This window comes from Mya arenaria, chromosome 17, assembly GCF_026914265.1.
Source record: "Mya arenaria isolate MELC-2E11 chromosome 17, ASM2691426v1".
NCBI lineage: Eukaryota > Metazoa > Mollusca > Bivalvia > Myida > Myidae > Mya > Mya arenaria.
Genome location: NC_069138.1, coordinates 11,996,389 through 12,015,938, shown reverse-complemented (window position 1 = coordinate 12,015,938; position 19,550 = coordinate 11,996,389). Strand labels below are relative to the sequence as shown.

The 19,550-nt window shown below is 35.2% G+C and overlaps 1 protein-coding gene across 12 annotated transcripts in view; it reads right to left on the bottom strand.

Annotated features, from left to right (window-relative positions):
* The window catches only part of LOC128224218 (argininosuccinate synthase-like), a 29,424-nt gene that overhangs the window by 4,808 nt on the left and 5,066 nt on the right, over window positions 1-19,550 (bottom strand). For 3 of the 12 annotated variants that reach the window (XM_052933996.1, XM_052933998.1, XM_052934002.1), the window contains exons 2-14: window positions 16,259-16,517; window positions 12,332-12,400; window positions 10,805-10,929; window positions 9,978-10,098; window positions 8,287-8,361; window positions 7,679-7,749; window positions 6,652-6,773; window positions 6,134-6,218; window positions 4,835-4,899; window positions 3,914-3,987; window positions 2,048-2,105; window positions 1,443-1,599; window positions 950-1,015 (exon numbers count right to left, since the gene is read on the bottom strand). In XM_052933996.1, the coding sequence (XP_052789956.1) occupies window positions 950-1,015; window positions 1,443-1,599; window positions 2,048-2,105; window positions 3,914-3,987; window positions 4,835-4,899; window positions 6,134-6,218; window positions 6,652-6,773; window positions 7,679-7,749; window positions 8,287-8,361; window positions 9,978-10,098; window positions 10,805-10,929; window positions 12,332-12,400; window positions 16,259-16,360 (1,190 nt within the window). In that variant the 5' untranslated portion in view covers window positions 16,361-16,517. Of the gene's footprint in view, window positions 1-949; window positions 1,016-1,442; window positions 1,600-2,047; window positions 2,106-3,913; window positions 3,988-4,834; window positions 4,900-6,133; window positions 6,219-6,651; window positions 6,774-7,678; window positions 7,750-8,286; window positions 8,362-9,977; window positions 10,099-10,804; window positions 10,930-12,331; window positions 12,401-16,258; window positions 18,790-18,824; window positions 19,123-19,550 lie in introns of those variants that run through there. The other 9 variants (XM_052933994.1, XM_052934000.1, XM_052933995.1 and 6 more) reach the window with 8 other exon arrangements.

Below are 19,550 nucleotides of genomic sequence, written 5' to 3'. Positions count from 1 at the left end.
CCTTCGCCAATACAGTGTGTGCACACACATGACAAAAACCGTCATATATGCTACGTCAGAAGGCAATATATTTCTTAAAATGAAGACTTAAAACAAAGATAACTTTTCTTTTACTTGACCATTTTAAATGAAACAAAGGGCTGTCTAGGCCGCTTAAAGAGCCCCGCCTTCGTTTTATTACCGGAGATTGATAAAGTGATTAGTTTCTGAAATTCATCAAAATCTTCGACAAACCTGTTTCCGAAATAATGTTTTGACAGTGCTCCGTCAGACTGCCGTTTTGTAAAAAGGTCTGTCGAAGTGTTTAAAAAAACTAAACTCTCAATCAAACGCTGGTAAAAGACAGAAGGCGTGGCTCCGTAAGCGGCATAGACTGTAATATGTTTCATTTAAAACGGTGAAGAAATCGTGAAGTTATCTTTGTTTTAAGTCTACCTTTGAAGCAAAACGTTGATTTCCGACGTAGCATATATGACGTATATTATCACGTGGTATACACACACTGCAGTATGGTTACCAATAGGGTTAACGTTTAATCAACAAGAAAGCCTCCGAGGAGTACAAGGGCCTCATTTATATTAAGTCTATCCTCGGTTTCATTAAATTGGTTATTGAAAGCTTGCGCATACGCACTGGCTGGTACAAAACATTTGCAGTCTTATTCCGAATTAATGGTTAATCAAAATAAACAAAAGAGGCAATAAATTTTACTGTACAAAAACAACAACAACATTTAAATGCACGTTCTAAGATATGGCCCGGACAAGGGGAGATAACTTAAATATGCAGGACAGGAGTATGGTTATTGTGTACTCCACGTCCTCTCATTGATGTCTAACTATATTTTAAGTCTCATTTCGATCCCGTGACTATTTCCCAAGATATGACTCGGACAAGAAACCATCTCCTAAATAAATGAGATTAGGGGGAGATAACAAAAAATACTCACCTGAGAGCGTTGATCTTTATGAAACCTCCAGCATCTTGTGGTTCATAATCGCCCTGTACGTTCATACTGTAATAGAAAAAAATATCCCTGAAGTGATTCAAATAATAATGATATGGAATGTTACAACATTATCAAACTGTTCATTATGACAACAAATTTTGAAACGGCCTTTTTTAAATTCATAGCTATGCTGTTCTGAAAATTCCTGGTTGTCGTATGCAATAAAGATATTACGTTTGTTTTAAATAAGGAGGTAAATTTGAGTAATGGTATTCATCTATATGTTTAATCGATACAACGTTTCGTGACGTCTTAAACAAAAATGTAAGATTTACTGTTTTGAAAGTGTTATACAGCTTATCCATTAGGCGGCCCTCATTCAATGTATCAAACGGGACATTTAGCTTCGAGTATACAGCAAAAAGAGTATCCATCTAACTTTTAAAACCGTTAAAATCAATGATTATTGCTTTATTCTTTTATTAAACCCCACCTGACCAATTCCTCATTGTATAATGAAGTTGGCGCTTTGCGGCCCAGAATGTAAACCCCGCCTTTGTAAATTTTGACTGTTACACTTCCGGTGACGTATTCTTGACTCTGCGCAATACACTTGCGCGTGAACTCGCATTCTGGACTGAACCAAAATCCTGAAAATCAAAAAATAATTTTATATTTAAAGCATAACCAGACAAATAACAATGATAACTACAGGGACAAAGCAATTTTTAGCTACGATACAAGACATATAGGACAACGGAAGAAATAAATAAATGATGGCTTAAATGTTCAAGGAAAACTATGTTAGAACTTGGGGGGGGGGGTCTGAGCCCGGGGGGGGGGTCTGAGCGAGCTCAAACTCACACAATATATACATAAATTATGAGTATAAGTTTCTTATAAGTTGACCAGTAAGGTATATATATATTAAATGATCAACTGAATGACTAGTTGACCGACCGACTGACTCCGGACCGACGTAATCCGATCGACCGACATTTATGAAGACAGGCAGACAGGCGGTCGGGCGGACAAACGAAAAGACACCATGTCTGATTGATTACTTGATCGATGTGTGGCCTATGTGAGAATACCAACCTCTGTACACTTGTTCTGCGAATTTCTCATCAAGGCCCCTTTTGATCTTTCGAACTTCCTGAAAAGAAAACAATACTATGATATCATCGATGTTCTGTTGTACACTTACATACCACACTTGGTATCTATTGAAACCGCGCGCTTGAATACATGAAACCTTACCCGAAATACTTTATAACTGTGTTAGATCTTACTCGAAATCTTATTGTCTATTTGAAATCAATAGCCAAATAAAGAATTATACACGTGACCTGGGACTGTTTTCAATAAACACCTTAAAGGGGCTATACACCGTATGATGAAATAGTGAAAAAAGAGAAAATTGTCGAAAACATAAACTTGGTATCGATGTGTACAATGCATTGAAACTGATTAACTGAAGTACCACATAGTTTACAATTAATCTATTTTCCGCAGTCTTTTCGTATTTTTCTATTTAAAAAGATTACTAAGTATGTATACCTAGTAGAATCCATTCTTATGCGTGATTGGCTAGTCGATGTTATCACGTGATATTAGCAAGTAAGGTATATAGCTTAAACATTCCAAATGTTTGGGTAAACCTTCGTAGCACAGTGGGAACAACACTGGTTTGCAATTTTGGCGACACTGGTTCGAACCCGGTCTCCGACTCGATTCTTTTTTACATTTTCATATTTTTTTTACAATTATGATATCAAAGAGTAAAACGTTTTATTAAATAATTGTCCTGACATTGGTTACAGATAAACTGTTTTTGGTGCCAATCTGGTGTATAGTCCCTTTAAATATCACTTAAAATATGAATCCAAGTGTTTTGATAGCAAATAATAAAAATATCCCCTAGATCGGTATTCATTAAAAGTCTTAGGTCATTGGCTAACTTAAGTCACTTTCCTTATTTTACTATCTCTTTAATCATACGAAATAATAACTTAAGAATTTCCAAAAAAACATCATTTTCATTGACCTTAGTGAAAAAACATACTTTAATGTCTAAAACACTTACACATTTCTTCTAATTTGACTATGAGAATTTTAAGAAATCAGCTTGAGTTAGGATTTGACTTAAGATTCTTTATGAATACGGTCATCCTTTTCCTAAGTATATCATTGATCATTCGATAAACTTAATAATGTCAAAAATTCATTATTTTAATAATACTCAATAAAATTCAATAACTTTACCAAAAAAATCGTTCAATTTCACGATGAAAAGCTAAGAAAATTGGCTTAAAGGCCTAGTTTAATCCTTCTATAAGTGACCCCCCCCCAAAAAAAAAACAAAAAAAAACAGCAACATAAAACAAAACAAAAAACAACCGTGTATAGTAAAGAACCTCTGTGTATCTTAATCTAATTGCCTAGTTGTCTGATCAGATCTCAGATCTGAATATCCTGCTGTGCAGTTTTGGTGGTTTAATTGTTTAAAATGGACCCTAAATGGCCGTGAGCCAATAAAAAATACACAGGAAATTGGCCCCAACTGTGACATCAATGCAATTAGCAGGAGATGCACAGCAGGGGATTGTCATGCCAAACATTCCTTAAACTAAGCCTTTAAGTTCGGAAATGACTTTAATTGTTCTATATATACCAGCCATTGCCTCTTATTCATAAAACATCTCAAAAAGTCATTTCATAAGTCATATTCCTAAGTCATGAATCTCACTGGTCGTATGATAAAATAATTAAAATAATACCTGAAATACTTAAATTGTATTGAATATACATACTTATATGATAAAAACACATTAAAAATAAAACATTTTTATTGAATATGAAATTGAATTTTAGGAATTCGACTTAGTACTTAAAGGACTTAAGAAGTTTTATGAATTCGACCCCTGCCCTCTACATACATTCAAATGAAATCTAAAATCTTACTCTGTCGAGTGTGAACACCTCCAAATCCACGTGGGCGGCCAGCAATATGGCGCCACCTGGCGTCTCGTAAATCCCTATAGTAATAGTGAATAAAATAGTAACACCTCTAAATCCACGTGGGCGGCCAGCAATATAACGCCACCTGGCGTCTCGTAAATCCCTATTGTAATAGTGAATAAATAGTAACTCCTCTTAAATCTGCAATTTTATATCAAGTTCTAGGAGATTCGATGCTTGATCGGGTCTGTCGAATAGTGTTCGGTGTCGGAGGCAGTGTGCCATACATGAGAGGATAAACCTACTATGTAGCTACATGTGTTAGAAATGAAAATAGTATATAAGCAAATATATCACACATCTTATTTTAAGCATCTTGATCGGATTTGAATATAATATATGTTTATTTAACTAAATAACTAGGAAAGAAATTTACATAAGTTTTTAGTTACTTGTTTTCCAATCCTTATTATTTGTATTGTTGTTAAAATACATTATATATGTAAATTTGAAATAAATACTGTTTAAACTAAAGCTGCAATCTCACAGATAGACTGTTTACACATTTTTTTTTTATTTTTTTTTTGTTTGTCTTCGAATGAGCCAACTTTTGTGTAAATGTCTGTGAACCAATGATACAAGACTGCTGTGGCAAAAGATCAGATCGCAGCTTTTCATATTTAAGTTCGAAAATTGCTGTATTATGACTATAAGTGTTACAAACGCTTTAAGAAATAATGGAATTTTCGATAGTCTCCCAAACAACTGAAAACCGTTCTTTTGTGAGTTATCTTATTTAATTGATTTGAAGGCATTGCTCCAAACATTATCTTATTCTGAGACAAAAACTAAAAAATAATTATTATAAGCAAATGAGGCGTGGCTATTGAAAAAAAGTAATTCTAAAACTTTTAAATACCTTACCTCTCGACTTCATTCCAATGAATCTATTTTCAACAATATCAATCCGCCCAACGCCATGCTTGCCTCTGTAATGAAAGTTTGTCTTTTGTTATGACCTCATGTTTGTGACGTCAACTTTAGTCCACAATGCCCACTGTAAGGTCTGACTTTTAAAATATTCATCCGCTATCTTGATCGTTAAGTTACCGAGTGCCTCTAACTCAGTGTGTGTATACCACGTGATAAATTACATCATAAATGCTACGTCGGAAGGCAACATTTTGCTTAAAAATGAAGACTTAAAACAAAGATAACTTTTCTTTTACTACACCATTTTAAACGAAACAAGGGGCAGTCTCTGTCGCTTAAAGAGCCCAGCCTTCGTGTTAATGCCGGAGTTTGATGAGGTGAATAGCTTCCTCAAACACTTCGACAAACCTGTTTCCTAAAAAATGTTTTGACAGAGCTCCGTCAGACGGCCGTATTGTGAAAAGTTTGTCGAAGTGTTTAAAGAAACTAAACTCTCAATCAAACTCTGGTAAAAGACCGAAGGCGGGGCTCCGTAAGCGGCGTAGAATGTTGCATTTAAAATGGTGAAGAAATAGTGAAGTTATCTTTGTTTAAAAACTTTATTCATAGACCATTGGCTTCATATTTAAAGGTTTTGAAGCTGTTTGGTTTGTGATTTCAAAAACAGGCTGAACATGCTGGATCTACTTGATCTACTATTCTTTGTTTACATTTTCACCGCATTGTTCGTGCATTTCTATAAGTCAGAGGTTTGATAACGATAAATCTAACGTACGCATAGCACCATCACTCTGGTGTACGAGAATGTGTTTGTGAAATCCATGTCATTTCGCGTGAAAATTGGTCATTTGTCTATAGAAATTTATTTAGTAGTCTGTAACCTCATATTTGTTGGATAATAGTCGAGGTTTTCCGACTGCTTGCCCTACACACATTCGGAACACCTCGGCCATATTTCTCTAAAACACCCTCGGATTTATTTGGACGTTTTACATACTCAGAAGTTTTAGTCCACTGCAAGTAGATCGCGTAGTTATTTAATTTAGCAGTTAAGCTAAATGACTTAACTCTTGGGAACCTTAATTATGTTTGCAAAATTACACCTCATTGGCAATCAATTTAAAGTTAGATCGATAACTACAAGCTAAAACACCACATTTAATTAATGATATAATTAAAAAATACGAACTACTTCTACTGCTGTACCGGCATACATACTAGGTTGTTTTCGAGAGAAAAAAAGCCGAGGAGCTTCGAATGGCCAAACACACTGTTACAACTACTTCTTACCCTATTTCATTGCAATACAGGAACAACTTCAGAGCATCACATTTCTCGACGCCATCTTGTTTGTTTACAATTTTAACCGGAAGTCCTTCAACAAATGAAATTAAAAGAATTGTAAGCCATTGGTTACTTTTTTAATATTCAATAAACAAACCTAAATATTATAAAGTATTGTTAAAGTAACTCGCTCATGGTTTGTAAAATGCACTCATTTTTAATTACGAAATTAAGTGTGGTGAATCATAAGGAGTGTTATAACAAAAATACCAAAAGCTGGAACCACAATTTTCATAAGCATTAATAACGCGATTCAAAATTGATAACGGATGTGATGTTGTATATCACGTGATGTTATCAATGTATCGTTAAAATGTCAACATATCTAAAACTCATTTTCAAATTTTCACAAGGTGGACAAAAATATTGCTATGTTATATCTTTCTTATAAATACAATGTCAACATAGTTATACAAAGCAAAAACTCTACTGCATCCAAATTAAACTATGTAACACAAATTTACCGTTTTCAAATTCAATGTCAAGGATGGTAGGTGTGTCAGGTGCAACCTGCGGGTCAGAAGTCATCTGGTACAGTTCACTTGGCGCATGCGTATTAGGGTCTTCAAGAATGCCGCTCTCGTAACTGCGAAAAAAATCATTTTGAGGTAAGCCATCCATCATTAGGATGCAAAGATGTGTTAGTGCATTATTTATAAGCATAACATTTAAACGGATTATAATAGTTTTTGTTTGTTTTTTCAAATATAGCTATTAATTGAAATCATATTTAATTTCATAATTTTTATCTACAGTGGATCAAAGTAATAAATTTTGATGTATACAGTCGAACCCCGTTGGCTCGAACTCGTATGGCTCGAATTCCTCGTTGGTCGAACTGGATGTAGAGACCGATTTCTTCATATTGAAGGTAAACATTCCCGCTTGGCTCGAATTTTCCGAGTCTCGAGGTATTTTCACCGGACCCTGGGAGTTCGATCCATCGGGGTTCTACTGTTGCTTTTAAAGATGCACTCTTACTCCCAAATAAGATTTACCACAATTAATACTATTGTTTTATTATTCCAAAAAGGATGGATGAATGTCGAAAACAATGGTTCTAATGAAGGATACCTGTTCTAATTTGAAAGAAAAGTGCATTAAACACAGTATTTCTACCGTTCGGAATTATAGTAGATCACAGTAAATCTTTTAGCCCTCACGAATTATTTAATATTTTGTGTTTTCATCTATTAAATACACGGTTACAATCATGTTATCTTTAATTATTTGTTTAAATAAATGCATTATTTAGTAAGTTGTTAAAGGTGTATCACTCAACATTTATGTTTGTTATACATGTGTATGTATTGATTTTGAGTAAGAATGTCACCTAACGGGAGAACACAAGTATAGATCTGTATAACATTGTCTGCTGGCAGTAAACAAATATGATCAGGTACAAAACATAAGAGTAGGTGACGAAACCGGAACTTAAAATATTTTTATATTACCCCCACCCCCATCCTTCTTGACTGCTTGATGGTTTACCTTATATGCATTAAGTTGGCATCCATGCTCCAGGGGCTTTTTGGGGTCACAGGAAGTGGAATTCCCTTTTCCTGAAGATGCGCAAACACACATATATTTATTGTTCAGAACGCCATATTAATCAATACGAACATTTTAATGCAGTATTTATTATGGATTAAAGTAAGGGTATATTGAAGTATGAGATTAGGGAAGTAAAATGTCCAGGGCAAGCAGAGACAATAATAAAAGCGGTTGGGCTAGAAACACTGCTCTGATGATGATGGTGGTGGTTGTGTTATTGTTGTTGATGGTGTTTGGGACAGGGACGCCAACGACACCGATGGTGATGATAATGATGAAGAAGATGATGATGATGATGATGGTGATGATGATGATGATGATGATGATGATGATGATGATGATGATGATGATGATGATGACGATGACGACGACGACGACGACGACGACGACGGTGATAATGATGATTATGATGTAGATGATGATGATGATGATGATAATGATGATGATGATGATATGATGATGATGATGATGATGATGATGATGATGATGATGATGATGATTATAATGATGATGATGATGATGATGATGATGTCATATTTCATTACCTTGGCGTATTCAAACAATTCATTTCGTCCCGGAAATCGTTGATAAAACTCGGGCATGCGCCATGGAGCGATGACCTTGAACATCAAATGAACACATGTTAAGGTTGAATACTTCACACAACTCTATAACGATGTAGATATGACCTGCATAATTAATTTTTTATGATCAGTTATAAGCAATACGCTTTCGAGAATTTTGCCTTTTAAAGGGATACGAAAAGTGAATTTCTCCCACCTCAGATAAGTAGATCCAATTATTTAGCTATGCTAGAAATTCTTATCTTGCCCACGGGCGAAGATAAAATGCCCGAAGGGAACTTCTTTTTAATTGTCTCCACATTGTAATTATCTCCCTTGTTAAAGACTGTCGTCTGTAACATTATGGAAACATTTTCTTGTGGTAATATTTAGAACGCTTATTAATTATTTCTCCCACCTCAGATAAGTAGATCCAATAATTTAAGCATGCTAGAAATTCTTATCTTGCCCACGGGCGAAGATAAAATGCCCGTATGGAACTACTTTTTAATGGTCATAACATTGTAATTACCTCCCTTGTTGAAGGCTGTCGTCTGTAGCATCATGGTAACCTTGTCTTGTGGCAATATTAAAAATGCTAGTTAACTATTTCTCGCTTCAAATGTCACCATACCACAGTTTTCATGCACCATTAAAGAAATAATGCTTCATTCTCCTTAGAACTATTTAAAAGGACCGATTTGACTATTAACATAAACTGGATCATCGCGCGCATATCCGTGACAACCACGTGCTATCGCATATCCATACGCAATTATTTTCATTAAGCACAAAAGAGTTCCAGCAAAAAGTACATTTTTACTTAATTTTGTTTAACTGAGGTGGGAGAAAAAGCATCTACCATAGCCGCACGTGTGAGATAGGTTCATCCCGACCCTCGCGGAGGGTGTTTTGCGGAAACTCGGTAAACCTTGTTTCCGCAAAACACCCTACGCTCAGGTCGGAATGAACCTATCTTACACTCTCGGCCATGGAAGATACTTATATTCTCGCTTCAAATGTCACCATAAAACAGTTATCACGCACCTTTCAAGAAATAATGCTTCACTCTCCATAGAACTATTTAAAGACCGATTTGACTAATAACATCATCTGAATCGCTGCGCGCATATCCATGACAACCACGAATTATCGCATATCCATGAAAAATTCATCAATTTTCGAACGTAAATACTTCAAACTGCGACCTGGTCTTTTGTCAGCAGTCCAATACTTGTTTCAAGACATTAGCGCAAAATTTGCTCCTTCAAAGACTAAACATAAAAAAACGTAAAAACTACAAATTGCGACCTGATCTTTTGTCAGCAATATATAGTTTCCAGACATAAACGCAAAAATTTGCTCCTTCGAAGCCAAAACATAAAACATACGTAAATACTACATATTATGATCTGATCTTTAGTCAGCAGTCTTTAATCCCTGGTTTCCAAACATTAACGCAAAACTTGGTTCCTTCCAAGGCAGAACATAAAAAATACGTAAATACTGCAAATTGCGACCTAATCTTTTGTAAGCAGTCTAATATCCCTGGTTCAGACATAAACGCAAAAATAAGCTCATCCGAAGACAACAAAAAAATGTCAAAACGGTCAATCTGTTAGAGTGCAGCTTTAAGATATCTGTAAAAAACTGTATCCAAAGTTTATTTTTACCTCGATTGAACTGTGCAACGCGTACGCGGACAGTTCGAACCGAATCTGATCGTTCCCCTTTCCGGTCGCACCGTGAGCGACGTACCTTGCTCCTTCGTCTCTGGCTACTTTAATCATTGCTCTAAAAATAAAGCACTAAAATCACACGCAATACATATGACGTCATAACCGGTTCAAAAATATTTTAGTCGTAGCTTCAATAATTTTAAATCTGTATTAAAATGTATATGATATCAAAGAGTAAAACATTTTATTTAATAATTGTCCTGAGATTCGTTACAGAAAACACTTTTTTAGTGCTAATCTGGTGTACAGTTCCTTTAAATGAAATTAAATTGGATGACGTCACCAGACATTCAAAATGCACATACTTATAGGTCGTTTACCACAAACATTGGCGTACGTTTAATTCAAACAAGTAAATAGCAAAAAAACTAACACATGACATTAAGATAGTTATAACGTTCGACTTAGACATTTAATGAAACAGGACGATGTAGAATTGAATGCATATAACTTAGGATTTATAGTTTTGCCATGTGTTTATGATATGAAATCCATTTATAACATTTGAAACTGTTAGAACAATGCTAGGGCCGATTTCTTTTTTAAGGGATGCCGCAGTGTTATGTTCCAGAAATCAGCTTATAAGAACTCAGTAAATGTTCCAATTGTTGCATTTAATATCAAAGAGCTCAAACTTACCATTCCGTTACAGTATTTGATTTTAAAGGATATACAAAAATAAATACGTCGCTCATGAAAATATATATATATATTTTTTAAATTAAGACAAATTCCGATAAATTGGTTGTATGAAACCTTACCTCCCTATACAAGGCCTGGCAAGGGCTGTTCCCAATGGATACCTATCCTCATATAGCCCGTTGGCCTGGATGGACGGCCAGATAAACTCCCGGACAAATTCGGACCGGACATCAGGAATAATCATCTACCGGAAGTGGAATGAAATGTAGCCACATGCACCGGAAGTATGTACAGAATTGATAACAACCATGTAGAATTGCATTTAATTGACTTCTCGGAACTCCTCAGCCTTTTTGCCATCGAAAATAACCTCATTTGTTAATGGATGTACGACAATGTCAGAATTCTTTACATTTAACTACGCTCTAAGAAGATCTCGTAGTTATTTCAATTTAGAAGTTAAACCTGAGTATTTTACTCTTAGAAATCTTAATTATTCATGCAATTATTAACTTAATTGGCATTCAATTTGAACTAAGTAAAACGTACTTCTTCTGATGAACCGGCATACCATCCGAGGCTGTTTTCGATTAAAAATGGCCGAGGTTTTCCGAATGGTAATTGACTTTTCGCTAAATGACAATAAGCTTCATCCTTCAGAATGAACAAACATAATTAGCAGTGTATATAATTATAAGTTATAACGTCATAAATGACGTCATAAATGACGTCATAAATGCTACGTCGGAAGGCGGCATTTTTCTTAGAATGAATACTTGAAACAAAAAAATCTTTTCTTTTTCTTCAACATTTTAAATGAAACAAAGGGCAGTGTATGTCGTTTAAAGAGCCCCGCCTTCGTTGTATTACAGTTGTTTGATAAGTAGATTAGTTTTCTCAAACCCTTCGACAAACCTTTTTTCAAAACAATGTTTTGACAGTGCTCCACCAGGCGGCGGCTTTGTGAAAAGATTTGTCGAAATGTTTTATGCAATCAATCAAACTAGTAAAAGACCGAAGGCGGAGCTCTTAAATCGGCTTAGACTGTGCAATGTTTCATTTGAAATGCTGAAGAAATGGTAAAGTTATCCTTGTTTAAAGTCTTCTTTCAAAGCAAAATATTGCTTTCCGACGAAGCATTTATGCTCCAATAAAACCACGCGGATAACAGGCATTGATTATGTGGAAGCACCAACGTCCATTGACGTGGTTTTATTGGACAGATATAGCTCAACGTGTTTGTTTAACTGTAATTATTTTTCATCAAGTGGCGTTCCGGCATATGGCTATATCAAGTACCAAGTAAATACGGTAAACGAGATCTGAGTAAATGCTTTATTTACAAAATAAATTTCTCGTGGCATTTTTTCAATGCTCAATAAATTTTTCAATATCGTGAACATATTACGATTGTGTCTATTGACATACTTAATAACCCGCTCATCAAATGCACATTGTAGGCGTTGCTAAACAAAAAACTAATAAAGGTTAGTTTAAACATATTTCATTTTCAAAGAACAATCATATGCAAAAGTATACAAACTAATCAATATAGGGATGAGCTTAACTAATGAAGGTTACTTCATCTGGCAATTACAGGAACATTTTGATAATCTGATCAAAGGCAGAGTATTCCGTTTTCTTACTTTGAGAGCTCCAAGTTTGGCGGCTTTCTGTCTGGCAGCTTCGAAATCTTCATTTTGGCCGACGTCCGCCTTTCAAAGATAAATAAATGGTTTATACATTACAGGGAATCTTAAACATTAAACGGCAACGTAACGTCAAGGCCAGGTTAAAATAATTGCTAGATTTTCATCCGATTCTGTTCATTGGGCGGCGGGCGGGGGGGGCTAACATTGTTTTGTTTTGATAAAAAAAGAAGAACAATGCGTTTTAAACACTTATACTAAAATGATAACGAAAACTTAAACTATAACGGCCCTTATTTTATTTTTTTGAAAATATCGATTTTAAATAACAACTTTTCCCCAAAAGGTTACATGAAACGATAGCAATTTCATATGTTTCTCCATCGCCTACGCAGTATTCTCTCTTGGCCAGCAGCATAAAAGGGAGTTTTGAAAATTTACATCAATAAATTGTTGTTTTTTTGCAAATGACATTCAAAAGAATAAATTCCTGATTATTCTCTCATAATTTATAGTCTTTTTAGCCCCGTTCAATTTACTTTTTAAAGTAAAGTGTGTACACAAAACAAATATAAATTGTTACAGTATTATCAATATTACTGTCTTTCGAAAATATGTGTACTTAACATGTTATCATTAAAATAAATAACAACTTTTTTTATCTTCGTGCATGTTTTTTCTTCTAATTTTATCGCGTCGACTTGATGCTATTCATCATTATTTTATCGTCATAAATGTGATCGATTATTACATAATTATGCTCGATAATTTTCTCCACAAATTTTCACGTTTGTCCACACTAGTTATTATTTACTATCGACTGTTGGCCAAGTGCTATGATAATATCCATATTCAATTTAACAATGCCATATTCTACGCTGCTTTGACAGTATAACTGGTCGGGTATTTGCAAACAGTATCATAAGGCTTTGTTTGTTGATAAATCATTGAAAGTAGTTCATTTGGAACTTCTCGGCTAATTTTCTAGAAAACATCCTCGGATATATATATGGGCTATTTACATACTCAGACATCGGTGTGATTAAGTCTCCTGCAAGTAGATCGCGTAGTAATTTAATTTAGCAGTTTAACTTAATGACTAAACTCTTGGAAATCTTTATTATGTTTGCAATAATACACTTCACTTTAAACTTAAATCAATAAATACAAGCTTAAACACTACATTTAATTAATGATATAATTAAAAAAAAAATACGAACTACTTCTACTGATGTACCGGCATACAACCGAGGTTATTTTCAAGAAAAATGCCCTAGGATCTCCGAATGAAAGTCGTTCAGAGTTCTGGAATTCTACACAGATTTATTTGTCTAATTCTTGCTAAAACTTAATTAAGTATTTGCTCCTTATAGACTATAGCTGGAGAAAAACGCTACGGTCGCGTCAAAATTGGCCGATAGTTTACCATACATGGTGACAATAAATTACTAGCTAGATTTTCATCCCTGTCCACCGCCCCTTTAATTTTATTGACTCAAATAAATTGAACTGGAGGCTGTATTTTGCGTACCGGTCCGGTACTGGGAACGGCATTTATTCATACCAGCCGGTGTCGATGTAAACATTACCATGTAAAAGGAGAACTGTTCGTCAAGAATTGTTATGATGGTGTTCGTGGGGCCAACCTTAAAAAAAATCTTGTTTGGAGTAACCCTATCCAGATTTTTTAAGGTGGGTAGGTAGGTAGGTTTTTTTTGTTTTGTTTTTTTTTCTCCAACGACAACTGGATCTTGTGTACAGTACATTCACTACATAACACTAGTTATTCAAGGCATTGTAATAAACTTTTGAACAACAAACATCTTAACTTCTGATCCTTTATTTTTTTAATTTCAAAGAATTTCAATCTACTTAAGACTGACACAGAGATGAACTCAACAAAACAAACTTATGACACTCAAGATAAGCAAACGAAAATGTGAAACAAATTGGCAATTGTTACATATTTTAAAGTTTTATCAAAGTCAATTAAGACTGAAATCCTGTCATATGAATGTGGACTAAATTTTTCTGTTGCAGTCTCTGAGGGCTTTGACGAGACCGTTATTTTTGACATTTTTTCGAAGTTGTCGTAGTAGCTCTACGGGATTGTTTCATCATTCTCCATTAAAATATCAAATACATCGTACCATGTGTAGTCGACATTGAATTTTCTTACAAAGTTGTTTTTAATTTTTTTATTTAAGTAATTTATTGTCACACAAAACGTAATTTCGTTCGGTTCACGTTCGACAAACTTGCAGTCAGCCATGTTTTCGAAACGCTCATTGCGATCAGCGATAAAAACCGAAGCTCTACGAGTGTGTCTACAAATCGAAAAGAACCGAAACAGAAGAAAAAAGCAGAAACAGAAAATAGTAGCGGAAAGGCGTTGAAAAAAAAATCGCGGATCAAAATGCCAAAAATTTTTTGAGTCGGCAACGATTTTTATGGGTCGGTCGCGTTACTCCAAACAAGATTTTTTTTTATTTTAGGCCTGGTACACAATACACACTTTTTAATGGTCTACATTTTATTGTGTTAGTTACCCAGTAATTGGGCTAGCCACTGTTTATATCAAACCCTCTACCTGATTAAAATTTAAAAAAATGCTGACTGCTGATGTACTTAAACATAAATGCATGATACTTGCAAAATACTGCCTTCTCATTGGACGAAATATAACTCAGACAACTAATTCTAGTTTGGTTGTGAAAACAACTGAGCGTATATAATGCCTATAGCGTCTGCATCCGAGTTTGAAATAACAAGTTTCGGTGTCGATTTTGAAAGGCTATGAGAACGTTCCCCTGCGAGAGCTCGAAGCCACATACGATTTGGCGAAAGACAGAGGTCTCCCACCTATTTCAACTCTGATAAATACACAAGTCGAATTCAGCATAGTGAACGCTCCCCTTGGGGTTTTCGAACCCACGACCTCTTTGATGAGAGGCAGACATCAATGCCTCTAGATTACTCTCACCTTTTCAACCTTGATGGGTGCATAAAACGTTCGATGCATTTTTACCAATCCCTCTGAAAACCGTTTTCTGGGTAGAAACCAGTACTGGATTCCTTTTTGAAGAGCCTGTGTCATCGTACCCCGAGACGGACCTCGAAGTCACGACAACTTATTGTGAGAGACGGACTTCCTTACCAATAGACTACGCTCATCATTACTGTACTCAAAATATAACATAATACAGTCGAACCCGTTGGCTCGAATTCGCTTGGCTCGAACTTATCATTGGATCAAACTGGAAGTAACGGACCGGTTTCTTTAAATTGAAAGTGAGCATTCCCACTTGGCTCGAATTTTTCGTGGATATTTTCCGGTCCCTGGGAGTTCAAGCCAACGACGTTCGATTGTATATCAAATCCTTGGGGATGTGATGGACACTTTATCACGGTCACTGTGCAACATAAATGAGGATTTACCCCCTCCCTCACCCATACCCCCGACCCTCATGTGTACCGAATACTAATTCATTTGTTCTACCCAAATCATGTATCACAATTAAGATTACTAATTAGCGAGCATATATCTACCGAATAATGCTAATGCACCATTCAATTGTAGCCACGCACCCCCCCCCCCCCCCGAGGTCCGGGGAAATGGTCCGTGTTTTTACTTTCCAGGTGGCCCCGCAGTAGCGGGTAAATGCGATGGTCTTCGCGCTAAATATAGCGGGGGCATGGGCATTACCTAGGGTCCCTGGGGTGCGGGGGCATTTAACCATCAGTTCGTCTCTGCAGAGTGGGGATTTTACCCGGGCTTGGCTGGACCAAAAGGGCCGTGGTTACAATTGACTGGTGCACAAGGAAAATGATCCAACGGTTTCAACATTTTTCATTTGAAAAATTGTAATTTCGGGTTTAAAACTTTCCAACTGAATACAATGAAAAATAAATTAAAAGACTCACCAAGAATGCGATGACGTCATATCCTTTCTCAAGCAGCCACACAAGAATACATGACGTATCCAAACCACCACTGTAGGCCAGAACAACTTTCTTTTCAGCCATGTTAAAACGGTGTCTCCTTGATAATTCTCGCAACCAAAATGTCCGGTTAATGTAGGATCCTAGATTCTGTATTTATCAGATATTTTCCAGTTGAAGCCTCATCGAAGCCTTTAATTTATGTCAGAACAGGCTTCTGTTATCAGTCGAATTTACATGACTAATTATTTACGTGAAGGAAGATAAAGATTAGGCAAAAAAAAAATGTTTCCACTTACCCGACGGAAAACATTTTTACCTCCCGAACTAACACGTTTTTTCTCTCTTAAATTCCAAAGAATTGTGCATTTTTTTAGTAAATCGAAAGCATTTTTTCCTCCCGAACTTACACGTTTTTGCTCCCTAAATTTCAAAAACCATGTGCATTATTTTACTAAATATGTTAACATTTGATAATTTCAAATTCGAAATTTAAAAAAAGGATATATCCTTACATAGGTCAGTTAGGTACAGAATTTGGTTTTCAAAAGAAAAAAAGGCATAGGAAATAGTTATGACTAGCTACCTGCCCATTTTTTTTATTTTTCCGTTTTTGAGATGTAAATGGAAACAAAGATTTTTTTCTGGCCTGATCAGAACTATATCGAAATCCATGAAATCCTCATGAAGGTCTATCAAAATAAATAAATGTTAATCCGTGCAGTGCACGTGGTTTCTTGACTTTTAAATGATTTTGTTTTGAAACCTTTCCTTAGACTTAAATCCTCTTATAAATAAATCTTAAATTATTTAAAGATTTGTGTAATATTTGGCTTCAAGGGACAAAACACAAGATGGTCCTAAAATCGGCAAATACCGTATGTCCTCAAAACAAGCATAGCATTGGTAATAGGAGCTAGTATATTTGAGATAATACATCAATTTATATGATTAAAATAATATTGTGTCGCTGTCTTAGCTGAGATAACCCGTTTACAATAATAGCGTATAGTGGTTTTCAAGTTTATAGAGTGCATTTTAGCATGTAAAAGTCACGTGATATACCGACGCCTTTTTTTAAATTTATTGTTATTTACGAGTAAAAAAGGTTAGTCCGCCCGGTTAGCTCAATCGGTAGGCAACCCGGGTTCGATTCCCGGGAGGACACTTCTGTTTTGATTGGTCATGAAATCCTTTATACGATCATTGACCAAGTTGTCAGTTCCTTGCAGAGGTGAAGGAACCTAGTACTGGTTCTGCCCAGGATAGGTGTGCGGTGGTTGAACTGTCAGTCTGGGACCCTTCAATGTGCTCACGCCGGGACCCGGAGTATAAACTACTAACACCACCACGAGTAAAATGGCCCAGCAAATTTCGAATAGGATAAATACGAAAAAACTGCTTTTAAAGAAACATATGTCGGAAGCGATGTGATACATAAGTAAGATTCAATGCGATGTACACAACGATATCAATTGTTTGTAAGATTTTGACAATTTTCCTTTTTTCAAATTACATGTATATCATCCGGTGTTAAGTCCCTTTAAAAAAACCTGTTTTCACTGTTTCGAAATTAAAGTTTATCTCTTTCACCGTAGAAACTCCCTTAGTTTACGTCTTAAACACAGCTGTCAGAATTTCTATAAACGTTTAATATTTTGATAAAAGTCTTAATATCAAATCCTTTTTAATCCATCTGGTGTTTAGTCCCTTTAAACAGAACTGTTTTCCCTATTTTGAAATTAAAGTTTATCTCTTTCACCGTATTTACCCCCTTAGTTAACGTCTTAAACACAGCTGTCAGAATTTCTATAAACGTATAATATTTTGATAAAATTCTCAATATTAAATCCCTTTTAATCCATCTGGTGTTTAGTCCCTTTAAGCAAAACTGTTTTCCCTATTTTGAAATTAAAGTTTATCTCTTTTACCATAGTTTACGTCTTAAACACAGCTGTCAGAATTTCTATAAACGTTTAATATTTTGATAAAAGTCTTAATATCAAATCCTTTTTAATCCATCTGGTGTTTAGTCCCTTTAAACAAAACTGTTTTCCCTATTTTGAAATTAAAGTTTATCTCTTTCACCGTAGTAGCTCCCTTAGTTTACGTCTTAAACACAAATGTCAGAATTTCTTTAAATATGTTTAATATTTTAATAAAAGTCTTAATATTAAATCCTTTAGGTGAATTATTATCAATGAAATTAAAACCAAACTTCAAACCACAAACGGCATAAGCTGATGTTAAAAGGATGTCTGATTTTTTTTAAATGTTTTGAATAAAAGTCTAAGTTATAAAAAACAACATTTAAATGAATTGAAATTTAAATGAAATTGAAACCAAACATTCTGCTATTCCATATCTCGGTCGCCTTTCAGGTAAATCTACATTCATTTATCTCGGTCGCCTTTCAGGTAAATCTACATTCATTTATCTCGGTCGCCTTTCAGGTAAATCTACATTCATTTATCTCGGTCGCATTTCAGGTAAATGTACATTCATTCCATAAATATGTTTAAAAATACAAGATAAATCCGATTCTTACGTCTGGCTTTGGTGAAATAAATACAGTTATAGAAACCCATATAGGTTTCTTTTCGGACGAAAACAGATGGCCAAACAAATCAATTAAACTCCAAAGTAAAACAAATTAAATCAGCTCCTAATTTGCTAGCTGAGAGAAAGTCTGACAATACGGTCGCCAGCGATCATTTGTCTTAATAACGATAGTACTTTTGCTATATGAGGGAGTGAAATGTCAGTGTGTTCGATTGCTCAGTCCGGGTTTACTTGGATGTATGAGTATTATTCGGGCAGACAACGAGCCGTGTTTCAACCGCATGGTTTGTCGGGCACCAACATTTCTGCAAAAAGTGCATATTAGCACCAGAGTAGTAAATTCAAATAATTGTTATTGTTTTTATTATGTTAGAACAATTAATATATTTATTTTTTATTAAAACAGCAATATTTCAAAATGTTATATTATATTATAGATATGAATATTTTTTCAAACTTTTTTATTTTATTTTATCTTTTTCTTGGGGGGGGGGGGGGAATGGAGGGGTCGGTGTTTTTTTTGTTGTTTTTTTTTTTGGGGGGGGGGGCAAATGCGGTTTGGTGCAAGTGTGAGGAAGATGATGGTTATATATATTTTGTTGTATTACTGTGCAAATTAAATAGGGTTATCACTATTGAGTTTTGATCCATGAGGTCATGAGGTTGTATTCGACTCGAGAGGATTCTTTCTGATTCGGTATTTACAAGGCGC